At 44.7% G+C, this 14,047-nt stretch overlaps 1 protein-coding gene across 1 annotated transcript in view; it reads left to right on the plus strand.

The window, feature by feature from the left end:
- Positions 1 to 14,047, plus strand: part of DNAH1 (dynein axonemal heavy chain 1) — a 72,805-nt gene that overhangs the window by 31,478 nt on the left and 27,280 nt on the right. The window contains exons 26-43 of the mRNA XM_063411426.1: positions 426 to 566; positions 1,186 to 1,349; positions 1,724 to 1,837; positions 3,190 to 3,378; positions 4,394 to 4,499; positions 5,587 to 5,700; positions 6,023 to 6,172; positions 6,667 to 6,753; positions 6,859 to 7,045; positions 7,155 to 7,246; positions 7,721 to 7,875; positions 9,440 to 9,617; positions 9,733 to 9,927; positions 10,595 to 10,714; positions 11,334 to 11,492; positions 11,769 to 11,870; positions 13,029 to 13,169; positions 13,663 to 13,823. Coding sequence (XP_063267496.1) covers positions 426 to 566; positions 1,186 to 1,349; positions 1,724 to 1,837; positions 3,190 to 3,378; positions 4,394 to 4,499; positions 5,587 to 5,700; positions 6,023 to 6,172; positions 6,667 to 6,753; positions 6,859 to 7,045; positions 7,155 to 7,246; positions 7,721 to 7,875; positions 9,440 to 9,617; positions 9,733 to 9,927; positions 10,595 to 10,714; positions 11,334 to 11,492; positions 11,769 to 11,870; positions 13,029 to 13,169; positions 13,663 to 13,823 — 2,555 coding nt within the window. The remainder of the gene's footprint in view (positions 1 to 425; positions 567 to 1,185; positions 1,350 to 1,723; positions 1,838 to 3,189; positions 3,379 to 4,393; positions 4,500 to 5,586; positions 5,701 to 6,022; positions 6,173 to 6,666; positions 6,754 to 6,858; positions 7,046 to 7,154; positions 7,247 to 7,720; positions 7,876 to 9,439; positions 9,618 to 9,732; positions 9,928 to 10,594; positions 10,715 to 11,333; positions 11,493 to 11,768; positions 11,871 to 13,028; positions 13,170 to 13,662; positions 13,824 to 14,047) is intronic.

Here is a 14,047-nt window from a genome sequence, read left to right on the forward strand (position 1 = left end):
GTGTGAAACTGAAATTTCTAATCTAGGTAGGGAGAAAGGCTGAAAAATAAAGACGCCCCGGATATTTCTATTACTTTTTTCTTATTCAGACTGAAAATTTTAAAGTAGGAAAGTTAGAAGAGACCAGAGGAGGGGAAACATTCTTTTGGGTCTCACAGATTCCTGCTCTTCACCTGCTGCTGGCTACTTGTAATAGTTACTGCAAGTGGCATAGTGAAAATGAGGTACCTGCTGTAGCCCGTGCCTGAAGATTTCTTCACAGCAGCTGGAGAGGAAAGAAAAGGAAAGCTTCTTACACAAGCATTCAGTGCTAATTAGTTAATCCTGCATCTCAGAGCAAGAGGACATAGACATAAATCAATCAACCAATAAATCTCTTACCACCTTTTTTCCCCTTTCTCACAGCTGTTTTTTTCTATTTTAAGACTCCACGTACCGCATGGGTCTTGCAATGGCCTGGCCAAGTGGTCATTGCTGGCTGCCAGATTTTCTGGACAAAAGAAGTGTCTGAAGCTCTGGAGGCTGGGGATTTGGCCAGCAGGCTTTACCCACAGCTGAGTGCTCAGGTATGAGAATGAATGGAAGGGTGAGATTTTGCCAGATGGAGACTTTTCAACCATCAGACCAGAGACAAGTTATAAATACAGCCAGGACAATACTGTTGGGGAAACGGAGACATGGTTTTGCATAGCACTATTCAAAACAGGTGATAAAACAGATTGTCTTCTGAATTATTAGGGTATTTGTCATAATAAACCTCAAATAATATACAGGATTGATAATATGATCACCACCTGAACACTATAACAAGGTGAAAGATATCTTCTCCAGGGTTACCCAAGAAGCCAAAGGTGAAGAACTGAAGTGATGGACAGTGGAGGAAACTGCATCCTTCATATCAGTTCTGTGCATCTAATCATACCTGAGAGTTATTACCTCTGGACTTCATGGTGGCTCTAACTATTTCTTTTCATCTGAACGTGGTAATGGTGTAGATAAAACCCAGCTCTGAGCCAGGCCTGAGTTGTATTTGCTTTCTGAGTAATCATTTGTACTTCTGACAAGAGAAGAGGCAGAAGTTGCCTGAGCACAGCATATAATCTGAGATTTAGCATGCCCTGAGTTTGATTGCATTGTGTTGGTATAGAGTGGATTGCTTCAGGGTACTTTCCTTTTGTTCCCCAGCTGGGAGATTTGGTGGCCCTGGTCCGGGGGAAACTGTCCAAGATGCAGCGAGCAGTGTTGTCAGCTCTCATTGTGATCGAGGTCCATGCCAAGGATGTTGCAGCAAAGCTGGTTGAGGAGAATGTAACAAGCATGAACGACTTTGAGTGGATCTCCCAGCTCAGGTGAGAGAGCACAGCTGTTGAACCTCGCCAGGTCTCCCTGGCCACTCTCCATTCTCCTTACCCATCTGCTGTGTTCATGACAAATGGAAACAGGAGTTTGAGAGAGATCTAGTTTGGATGGCATCCCCTTTAGCAATATAAACAAACCCAGACCATGATGTTTCACTCAGAAAGGCCATGCTCCTGCCCAAGGATTGCAATGCTTGATCCCGGGTTCTGTGAGAACTTCTGTCCACCCTGTTATCTTTTCTGCTCTTGACAGGGAAATCTCTTGACATGCAGGTCTCCAAACCTGCAGCCTGTATTCTCATGAGCTGCTCTTTCGACTAGCAGGCAGTGTTTATCTTTCTGATGTCATGTTCACTCACCATTAGATACTACTGGACAAGGGGAGACCTGTACATCAGAGCAGTCAATGCTGAGTTTATCTATGGCTATGAGTATCTGGGGAACACTGGCCGTCTGGTTATCACACCCCTCACTGACAGGTAAAGATATTGTTTTCTGGGTAACAAATACACTTCCCTTTTATTTTTTTTTCTTCTGGATGAACAGGATGAAACCAAGGATCTGACCATGCAGGTCCTACATCTTAATGTATGTAAATAGAATCCACTTGTACAGTAAAGGACTACTTGAGACAAGTGCACAGGGGCACCCTGACATTGGTTGCTACTGTTTTCCTAGTTGTTAGTGCTCAGACTGATTGCTTTCACTCTCCTAATTCTTAATGTAGTGCTCTCATATAAAATTCCCACCTGATAGCTAAGGAGCTCTTCTAGAAACCAGAAGGTAGCAGCTAGTACTCTAGAATATGGAGCAGAAAGAATAGTTTTACCCTTTTGTAGCTGTTCTTTTTCTGCAGAATAAATCTGTAGCCAGTGGCAGAAGCATTTATCCATTCAGGCTCCCATGAATACTAATCAAGGCCACATAGCTCTAACTCCTTTGTGTCACAGTGTGTGCTTCTGATGCGTCCCAGGGCACACGGCAGCAAGGGGTGCGACACCTTCCCCTGGGGAGCTCCCACCTCCCCACCCAGGGACTCCGATGCTCTCAGCAATGTCTGTCTGGGGCGCAGAGATGAAGCAAAGACGAGACGGGTCTTGGGGTGAACTGAGGAGGTTTATTGAAGGTTTGAAGAACTGAAAAGCAAAGCCCCAAGAACCAAGAGCAGGGCTCTGGCAGTGGGTTTTATAGAAGGGGTGGCACAAAGCAAACAACCAATGAGGGTACACACAGGGAGGAGTCTAAGGCGGGGAATACAGAACTCAATCCAATGGGGATAACAAAGGGAGGGGAACAATACAGAACAGCAAATGATACATCAAGCTAGGGGAGATTGGCAGGGAAGGATCTAGAAACAGGGGCAGGGATACAAGAGATTGACAACTGGGGAAGGCAGGATTAGGGAAGGGATAAAGGTTTGAGGGCCAATGGGGAAACTTCTAGGGAGTGGCCAGCTGACAAATAAAGGAATTGACATATAACAGTATGCATAACAATTAAGGCATAGAACCTAAAAATAGAACAAACTGATACAAAGGAAAGACAGTGCCTGTCTCTAGGAGTGGGGGAGGATGGGTCTAGGGGAGACAAGCTGCATGTCACAAAACATAATTTAAATCATAACACACAAATGAAATAAAAGCTGGCCTGGAAACTCAAAGCAAAAAACCCACACCACAACACTTTGCACACTGCTGCATATCTAAGCAGTTTTGTAGAATAATGAATGATGGATTCTTCCTTGTCTCCAGCTGGATAGATCACATGTCTCCTTGCTGAAACCAGTAGTACAAATGCTTTTTTTCATCATCTGATCTCTTCTTTGTTGTAGGTGTTATCTGACACTTACAGGAGCTCTGCACCTGAAATTTGGAGGAGCACCTGCAGGACCAGCAGGAACAGGCAAAACAGAGACAACAAAAGACCTGGGCAAAGCACTGGCAATCCAAACTGTAGTGTTCAACTGCTCTGACCAACTTGACTTTATGGCAATGGGCAAGTTTTTTAAAGGACTAGCCAGGTACAGTGAAATGCTGAGTGTCATTATTGAGAGATGCTGCACACTGGGAATTGGTGGCTATTTTTCATAGCAGCCCAAAAGAACAAGCAAAGCCCTAGCAAGGTGGTTACTGAATTCCACAATGAGCAAGGTTACAAAATTCCAGCCAGAAAGGAGGAACAGTTGATCCAATTAAAAAAAGAAAGATAAAAGGAGATCCTTGTTCATTTAAGGCAAAATTAAAATGCTTTGCGCTAATCCACAGTGCACTAATCCACCTGTGCAAATGTTTGCAGCTTTGGCCTTTATTTTAATATCATCCATGTTGGACTGAGATTCAGCCCATAAACTGCTTAATCTTAAGAAGAAGAGAATGTGCTGAGAGTATTCAAAATTGAGCAGCCAAGAGAGACTGCTCTAAGCCCTGAGGGATCCTCTCAGAGAGGCTTCTCTCTTCTCTACATTTCAAACAGAGCTGGTCCAATTAGTCTGTTGCACACTGGTGAATCTGAATTAGTTACTCCAACAAAAGCTGATATTCTTTTCTTAGATGTTTTCTTTGTCAGTAATTTAACTTCTTTCTTAAGCCATGCCTTGTGGGAAGATCACCTTCCTCATATGCATGCTTCCAGCTTTATAGATCATTTTCCAAACTCTGAAAAATGGACTTAAGCATTGTCTAAACTGTATCTACTACACTTAGTGCTCAGGAATTCAACATGACACCACTTTAAAGGCCAAAACTACAACATGGAGAATTTGTCCCAAGCTCTAGGTTCAGCTACTGCCATGGGCACTCATCACATGGCCTGGGCTGCACAGTTGGGGTGCCCACTGAACCAGGACACAGTGGCTGTGTCACTGTTTGCCATGGGATATCAGGGCCCTTTTGTGTTCACTTCTAGTCTCTGTTATGCCTACCCAGTGTGTGGATATGTATGTGGATATATAACTTCTAGATCTAGCTGAATTTTTGACTGCAAGTTTGCTCCTGTGTGGTGTTCCTGAGTCCCTTCATTCTTCCTTCCTTGCCCAGCTCTGGTGCCTGGGCTTGCTTCGATGAGTTCAACCGCATCGATATCGAGGTGCTGTCTGTGGTGGCCCAGCAGATCACAACCATCCAGAAAGCACAGCAGCAGAGGGTACGTAAGGAACATGTGGATGCAAAGGCAGGCGAAAAAATCTCCACTTGAGCTGGTTTGGGCAAGTCCTTGTTTCTGCATACACCTTCAAGCTTCACTTCTCTGGGGCAACTTGAACAGACATCCTTGAGGAGAGGTTTGGACGATGTCCTAACGATGGCACATCATATCAGTCCATTACAGTCAACATCCTCAGGGGAATTTTTAACTTCATCCTACTCTATGCTGCCAGAGTAGCCCACACTCTCACAGGCTGAAGTACCTCTCAGCTTGACCTGTAGTGCCAGCAGACCTCGGTGTGGGAGACACTCTAATACAGATGCACTGAGCTGATCAAAATTGGAGCTGTGATAAAGGCAGTCAGTGTTCTGACATGATTTGCTCAGCACCAAATTTGTCTAAATGTGTTAAGCAAGCTTTGGTGGACTCACAAAACCCAGTAGGTGCAGAAAAATGCATATTGGTGCACACAGAGTTGCATCGTAAAGTGAATTGTTGTGAATTGTTGACTTTAACGGAGATTCAGCTGTCAGCCAGTCTAGCAGCCAGCCTTTGCTTTGTTCTCTGGAGGCCCAGAAGGGTTAAGACCTGAATCTCCTTGACTTTGGCTTGGAATTAGAAACTTGCTCTCTATAAATTCTTCTGCATTACTTTATCCCCTATCTGAAATTACTACCTACACAGCTTTAAAAAGGATTTAGGTTTCTCTTTGCCCTCTTTGCCATGAATTAATTCAGGTCTGATCTCTAGTGCAAAATAAATGGAAAGAGGTTTGTTTACAGCTGAAAGGATAGAAGTCTGTTCAAGAGTTAAAAAACCCCAAAAAACCAACCACCAGAAAAATTAACCTATCAGTAAATCTTCCACAAGCCCAGTCTTTTATACAGGGAAAATATTGCTGGTAATTCTAGGTTCCTGCAGTGGGACCAGTTTGAGTCACTAGTGTTGTGGGCAGCTGTGTGTGTTTCTGCTCTATAATTTAACAACTAAAAGCTACTGTTCTCCTCTCGGAAGATTCTGCTACATTATTTAGTTTGCAGGTCAGGGGCTCTGTTCTTCGAGGATGATCCTGTTTTTAATTTTCCAGGTGGAATCCTTCATATTTGAAGGCACAGAGATCCCCCTGGTCCCATCCTGTGCAGTCTTCATCACAATGAATCCAGGGTACGCTGGGCGCACTGAACTGCCCGATAACCTGAAGGTAAGGAGGGGCTGCACAGGCAAGAGGAGGAGGGGAAACAAAGGTGCTGGATGCTACCTGGACCCACCCACAGTCCATGACAAGAGTTAGGGTGTGATGCTTTTGGAGAGCCGCCAGGATCACTCTGAGATTTGAACCACGTGTAAGGAAATGGCACCATTCAGGTTGCAGTCTGCAGGGATGCTACAGTGATAGCTGCCAGACACACTCATGTTGTGTCCTCTAAACAGTCTGGAATGGATACTCAGCCTTTTCAGTTTGCTGGGGAAAAAAGCAAGAAATGACAGTGTTTTGGACATTGTGTTGGATCTGTATGTTCCAGGCTCTCTTTCGTCCTGTGGCTATGATGGTCCCAGATTACTCCATGATTGCTGAGATCTCACTCTACTCTTTTGGGTTTAATGAAGCCAAAATCCTTGCAAAGAAGATCACCACAACATTCAAGCTACTGTCAGAACAGCTTAGCTCCCAGGTAGATGCCTTAGTGTCCATGAATGGTTTTTTTAATGTGAGACTTTCTCAGCCTTGGCATGAAGTACCTGGATGGTTTTCTTGGTGCCTTGTGATAGCATATCTCCAAAAGGTCACTGCACCCATTCTTCATCTTCCTTCCATCTTTCTAATTCTCATTCCTACTCCTGTGGCTGAACTTGGATTCACCTTAAATTGTATTTAGGGTTACAGTGGCAGGACAGTTGAACCAAACAGCCCTGCCTGCTTTTCCTTCCATCTAGGATTTTTTATTGTGCACTTATCCTCATCTTCCTCATTCACAGACTGTACAGCTGAGGACTAATTAGTTGTTTGAAGGATCCTGAGAATAGACTTGGATGAAGGAGGAACTTTTCTGAAGACATAAATCTCTCATTTTTCTTTTCTTGCCTGGTAACAGAGTGCATGCTAAGTTTACTTTTTAAGGTGATGCTCTTCTGTCTGATGACATTGTTTCCTCTGTGCCTTTTTCAGGACCACTATGACTTTGGGATGAGAGCTGTGAAGACTGTCATCTCAACAGCTGGCAATCTCAAAAGAGAGAATCCTAATATGGATGAGGTAAATATGCTTGTACTTCATGCTGCCATAGACTTATGGGGCTTTTTCTACAGCCTCATACAAGAGGAAAGATCCCTAAAGTCCTGAGTTCTTCAATCCTTGCAGGAGCTGATCTGCCTGAGAGCTATTAGGGATGCAAACGTCCCCAAATTCCTGCAGGATGACCTCAAGCTCTTCAATGGTATTGTCTCAGATTTATTTCCGAATATCAAAGAGACACCTATTGATTATGGCATCCTTGAAGAAGCCATCCGCAAATCCTGCATTGAGGCAAATCTGAAGGATGTTGATGGTGAGGGGAAAGTCCACAAGCTCCCTCTGGACCTGGGCTTTTAGTCCAGCATGCTGCCCTAGGAAGGAGATGTGTTCCCAGACCCACTCTACATCATCTTCCTATACAGGTTTTGTGAGTAAATGCATCCAGCTGTATGAGACCACCGTGGTTCGTCATGGCCTGATGCTGGTGGGACCCACAGGTTCTGGGAAGACGAAGGTATGGGTGAGCCACTGTGCTGGCCCCAGCAAACCATCACCTACCTAGTAACACAGAGGGTTAAGTTTCCCAAAAGACCCATACTGGCATTTAAAGCCTCTCTCAGATAGAAGTCAGGGCACAAAGATGCTGCCTTTAGTAATTTATAGCTATGGGGAGGTATGTTAATGGTTCACTTTTGAGCTGCAAGATTAGGCTGAGGCTTATTAGTTGTGCAAATTTCTGAGGCTGAGACATATTTTGACCTCTCTAGGTGCTTCAGGCCTCTTGCACAGATGATCTGACTTCCTCGTCCACTGCATAAAGAGTGCCTAATTTCTGTGCTTTTATTTCGGCCAGGCATCTCCGTACTATGATATTACCTTTCACCATGTCTCTTTTCTCACTGCATTTGAATGCAGTTTCTGTGAGAGCAAATGGCTTTGTCGTTCTGGAGCCACGGCAGTTAACTCCCTGGCTGTTCTGCTTTTGCAGTGTTATGAAGTCCTGGCAGCTGCAATGACATCACTGAAAGGTCAGCCTGCAGCCAGCGGTGGGAATTACGAAGCAGTCCGCTACTTTGTACTGAATCCCAAATCCATCACAATGGGCCAGCTTTATGGGGAGTTCAACTTGCTAACGCATGAATGGTAAAGTACAAAACCTTCTTTCCTTTCTTGCAGAGAGAAAACAATTTTCTGGTCTTGAGCATCTTCTCTTCAAGGCTGAGAACTGTTTGGGGTGGTGGCATAAAACCAGAAGCGATCAAGTCCTTATCCCCACCAAGCCACAATAGCCAGTCACAGCAATTTAAGCTGACATCCCTCATTGTGCACTTGGCCCGTCTGCCAGCACATGCCCAGACAGTTCCTGCAGCTCACTTGCAGCATTAACTGCGGAACAATAATTCAATAGCTTTGGAGCATGTGCCCCTGCTCCTAAGCTACAGCAGCTTAAAAACACTTGCTTTGCTTCTGAAGAAAAGTGACCTCTGGACTGCGCACTTGAACTGTTCTGTATAAATACTCTGGTATCCTTGAGTGATGAGGAATGACTTTGAGGCAGAAAGAGGCATTTCATCCCCATTGCCAGGGCTTCTGCTTGCTAATGTGGTTTGGAAACAAGAACCAATAGCCCACTTGCCCTTTTACAGCCAGGTCCTACTGCTTATATTTCCATATGTGACCTGAGGTTGACTTTGCAGCTCACTTTATCTATAAGCTAGGATGTGAGAAGCTGTGTGAATCTCCCTTTGGCCCTGTCAGCCAGCACTTGTTTCAGGGCAAACCTAAAGATTGTGTTCTGTAAAATGAGGGAAACTAAACGTAGATGAAACTACCTCTAGGAAAAGTGCAAGCCAGTAAACATTACTGATGCTGTGACCAGAGCTCCCCAGCTTAGGATCTGGTACATATTTACTCTGAAGGACATTTTATAGGCGCTCCAATAAGCTCAACAGTTTATTTATTATGTGACTCTACACGGGCATGTCAACGTGACAAAAAGAAAAATACAGCAGTTGTGTAAAATATATTTACAGACAAATCCATCTGCTTTAATCAGCTGAGCTTTAGAACAGAATGTTTTCCTTGATCTCAATAACAATGCCCTGGAATTCACTAGTACCATAAAAATAACAAATAATTATTTAATAGCAGGAGCCGAGTCCAGGGTCTGAATGGAAACTCCACTCCAGGTTTCCATGTACAGATTAAATTCTTGCTGTCAACAGCCAGCATTCCTTGTGTCTGTTCTCCTGGTCACCAGCTCCAGAACCAGCCAGGTTCATGGGCAGCTGAGGATGGGAAACTTCAGTTATAAAGAGGGTAGGGTTGTGCTCTTTAGCCTGGATTTATTTGTGTAACCTTGAGAAAAAGAGGCACCTCCAGAGAGCAGATAACCTGCCTGTGACCTGAACTCGATGCTAGCAAGGCCTCTCTAGTCTTCAGTGAGGACAGAGATGTTAAAGGGAAGCTTGACATATTGTAGTTAAATGACATGAATTCCAGATCCTGATGCCCAAAGAAATTGTTTCGTGGTGTCACTCAGGCTGAGATGTATCTCAGTAAAAAAAAGAATGAGGTGGACGTTTTTGCAGCTCATGGATAAGGGAGACACATGAACCAGGATAAGATTGCCTTTGTGGTGGGAACTTTGCCATTTATTTCAGCAAAATCAGAATGGGCCAAGCTCTGCCTTCCTCCTGCCTTTCAGGACAGACGGGATCTTTTCCACACTCATCCGTCAGGGAACCGTGGCCACTGACTCCAACAAGAAGTGGTACATGTTTGATGGGCCAGTGGACGCTTTGTGGATTGAGAACATGAACACAGTACTTGATGACAATAAGAAGCTGTGCCTCAGCTCGGGGGAAATCATCAGGATGACAGAGGTAACTCATGCCTCCCACTTTTGCTGCCTGTTGTCTGTACTCTTTCCTCCCTGCACTGAAATACGTATCAAAACTGAGCAGGTCCTTACTCTTTCTTTTCTTTTCTAATTTCCAGAGTATGACCATGATGTTTGAAGTCCAGGATTTGGCTGTTGCTTCACCTGCCACAGTCTCCCGCTGTGGCATGGTCTACCTGGAACCCAGCATTTTGGGCCTGGAGCCCTTCATTGAATGCTGGCTGAAAAAGATGCCTGACATCATGCAGCGCTTCTCACAGCAGCTGGCATCTCTCTTCAAGAGATTCCTCCAGGTGAGCTACTGTTCTGTTCCAGCCCTCCTATGTCATCCTGAATATCAACCAGGCCAGACTTGTCAAAGCGTGGATTGAAATGCCATTGTGGGAACATTTCCTACCAGCATAATATCTATCATGGAAACTTGTCTGTGAATTCTGTGGCTTTAATAGAGGTTACTCACTGATCTCTGTAGATGTGACTAAGTCTTATTGGTCATTATAGTTGGTTTTATTTCATTTTAAAATTATCTTCTGGACAAAACCACTCCTAGTGCAGCTCCATAGCTTACAGTGGAGTACCTCCAGGGAGAAGGTTGTACAAACAAGTACTGTTCTTTCTACTCTGCTGGTAAGCCATTATTTTAATGAAGAACTTGGAGCTACAAAGGAAAGTTCTGAAGGGAGCAAACCATTTAACAGCAGTGATAGCACAAGATGCATGTAACTATTGCACAGAACCAAAAGGAAGGCCCACAAGTTTCTTGGTGTTAAGGCTGAATCAAGGGGTTTGTGTTGCTTTTCTCCGGTAAAAATGGTGGTACTTGGGATGCAGTTAGAAATGGCAGCATTTTCAGTCATGCTCTCCCTGCTAAACATAACGTGATGGAGGTGGAAAAGAAGGTAAAACCAAAGACAGCTGTGCTGGATGGTGACACTGAGCTGTCCCTGCCTTTCTTTCCAGGAGGCCATTGACTTTTTACGACGCTCTGTGAAGGAGATAATTACCTCTACAGACAGTAACCTCACAAGGAGCCTCCTCGTGATCTTGGAATGTTTGTATCAGCCTTTCATCCCCATTAAGGTAGATTTTGCTGCCTCTGTCACTGTTACTTGTGTCTGTAATTCCTAAGGACACTAAGTCATGGAAAGGGTTAGTCACCAGAGAACAAGATGTTGGTGCAGAAAGGTCATGCTGTAGCTCATCTATGTGGCAGAAGATAATACAGCATCCAGCAAAGCACAGGTAAACCTGGAAGGATTATGCTGTGCCCGCTGAAGGAGCACAAGATAAGCTCCATGCCTACCAGGCTGGAGGGCAGAGGTTCACTTTTATTTATAGCAGAGGGAATTGGAGAATGAGTGGAAAGCAGAGATCAGAGCTGAGCAGTGATGCACTTCAGATTGCAGGTCCTTTGAGAATTAGTGTTGAAGAAGGCTGAACAATTTTCAAATTAAAAACCTAAGACTAAATTCTTCTCCCATCTCCTGTTGAGTGACATTAAGCAAAGGGAGTCTCTCAAGTACACCAATGAAACAACAAATTTCAATCCACAGAATATATTAACAAGACCTGTGAAAAACTGGCTAGAGAAAAACTACATAGAAGCTGAATAGAATTATGAGCAAATTAAGAAGAGGCTGGGGTTTGTGTGCCTTGATTAGACCTGAGAATGTTTCTTCTGCTTGTGTCTGGTTCTAAGGGATTGAAGACGATTCCCCGGGAGAAGATTGCTCGTATGGGAGAGCTGATTGAACCTTGGTTCATATTTGCCTTAGTCTGGAGTGTGGGTGCTACTGGAGATTCCCTAGGTCGTGAAGCCTTTAGCTCATGGCTCAGGAAGAAGATGGCAAAGGAAAGGGTGAGTAAAGGAAAAGCAGATCTTCTCTCATAACAGAGGAATTATTAGTGAGGAATGGGGGTCAGATCTGAATGCCTGGAGGCTTTGGATGGACTTCCTGTTGGCATCTGATATGCCACTCTCTCAAAGGGACCTTGGAGCTGGAAATTCTGGGAGAGACTTGAGCCCCCTGGCCTGGGTAGCATCTCATTAGTAAAGTCTTCCTTGAAGTAGTGCATATCCTCCTGTGAATTCAGCTGAGTGGCAGCCACGTTCACCACAGCTTTATTCTCACAGGTCAAGTTACTCTTCCCAGCAGAAGGACTGGTTTATGACTATAAACTGAATGATGCTGGGCTTAGCAGTACTGAAGATGTGGATGACGAAGCACCTGGAGAGGTAAAATATTCCATTTTTAATTCCAAGCTGGGTAATTTAGGAAGAGAGACCAGGAAGCAACATGGTCCTACAGGATTTGGTAGGATTTTCTCATCAAGGGCAAAGAAGAAAGGCCTATAGGAAGCAAGTAAGAATGTTTAAATCAAAATTAAGCTTTTCATTGAATCAAGAAGGCAGTTTCTTGCCTCCAGAGTTATGAACCAGATCTTTCAAAGCTGAGCCAAGAGCTAGTCAGTTGAGACCTGAGTGTCTCTGTCAGTGCTCAGGAAAGTGAGAGGTGGCACAGGTGTGGCTGCTGGAGGACAGGGAGAAGCTCAGATGGATAGAGCTGTCTGTGTTAGAAAGCAGTGAACAACAGCAGAAGAGCTACAAGCAGCAGAATCTGGAGTAGCAGCAAGGCAGATAAATATTTCATCTTTGTCACAAGAGACAGCAGTGTAGGGCATGTCAGGGTCATCCTGACTGACAGTCACCAGACTCTGGGCTAAAAGGAATTGAAAAGGCAGGGAAAATGCTTCCCCTTCCTGAAATGAAGCAAAGAACCCTACATGAGTGTCAGATGCCTAACAGAAGGTGCCAGTGTGGTCTCTGTGGGAAGGCCACATGGGGTGGTCAGGAATGTAGATTTTCTCCTGTGCTCTCCAGCACAGCCCTGACAGAAGCTCCATTTCATTTGTATATAGTGGCCTCTAGGAGGATCAGCTGCAGCTTCAGTCTATCACAAGAGATCCATATGTGGTACAGGTAGAAAAGCTCATATGCCTCTGACTGCAGTGTGGGTGATGGCATGGAACAGGGAGACAGGAGCCCAGATAAGTCCTCTTTGGCCCTCTGCCACGGGCAAAATTCCTATTCTTGCAGATATCACAAGTGCTCCATCCTGCTTTGATCCCAATTCTCAGAAGGAAGGGCAGGTGTGTTGCTGCTGGGCAATGACCTCTAACTCTGGGGCTTTATCCCTCCCAAAAGTAACAAGTCAAACACTCTCAGCATTTCCATACAGAAAGGGAAGGGTAGCAAGACTCAGCAGAGGGGCTGGAAACATGAATTTCTCATCAGAATCGGAGCTATTACACAGGGAGCGGTGACAGGAAAATAGCAGAAATAGTTTTCCTAGAACGGATAGATGCCCCCTCTAAGCAGACTCCAATCTTTCAGGTGCACTGGGAGGTGTGGCTGGATGCTACAGCAGAGTTCACCATGGTTCCAGACACCAACTTCTGTGACATTATTGTGCCCACGATGAACACAGTCCGAATGGCCTATCTGCTGGAGCTGTTGCTCACCAACTATAAGCCAGTACGTGCCCAGCCTTGTCTATGAATTTTTGATTCAACCTCTTCCTCTCCCAGTACAGTCAGAATTTAACAGCTACCTATACTTTGAGATTATTTCCCACTTCCATGGATTTGTATTTCTCTGCTCCAAATCTGTTCTTAAGCACTAAGAGTTATCCATTCAGTCCCCAGGCACCATGCCAGCACCCCAAAGGAATATCAACACTCAGTTAGTTGTTCAACCAAAATGCAGCAATTGCTAGATAGCCCATCACCATCCCTCTTTACCTGTTTCCTACAGTTCCATTTCCTATTTCTCTGGTTGGATTCCATCCACACCAAGAGAATTTGGTGTTGGGCAGCTGACCTCATTGAAGAAGCAAGCCCACCAGTCCTCTCCCAACCTGCAAATGCCTAACCTGCAGTAACCTGCATTTCCTCCAGCAAATGTCAGAGTGCTGGGAAACACAGGCTGCTTGCCTATGACTATGCTGCATTGCTGATTGTGCTTCTAGGTTCTTTGCATTGGTCCCACTGGCACAGGAAAGACTCTCACAATTGCGGACAAGCTTTTGAAGAACTTGCCTAACAAATACATCGCCCACTTCCTGATGTTTTCAGCACGCACCTCTGCTAACCAAACCCAGGATCTCATCGACAGCAAACTGGATAAGAGGCAAGATTCTTTTCTGTGTGCAAAGGCAGTGTCCCTGAGCTCAGTGTTTCTATCAGCTTGGCTGTTTAGTTTCATCCCAAGACCTGAGCACGTATAGCTGTAGATGATATGTAGGACACACAGCACATCTGAGCTGGGATTGTGAGAGCCAATAATAGCTTGTTATAATGACAAGAAAGTGGGAAGGATTAGTGAGGGTTAGTAAAAGTTGCTCCAATTCTAGT

Source organism: Prinia subflava, chromosome 14 (genome assembly GCF_021018805.1).
Source record: "Prinia subflava isolate CZ2003 ecotype Zambia chromosome 14, Cam_Psub_1.2, whole genome shotgun sequence".
Lineage (NCBI taxonomy): Eukaryota > Metazoa > Chordata > Aves > Passeriformes > Cisticolidae > Prinia > Prinia subflava.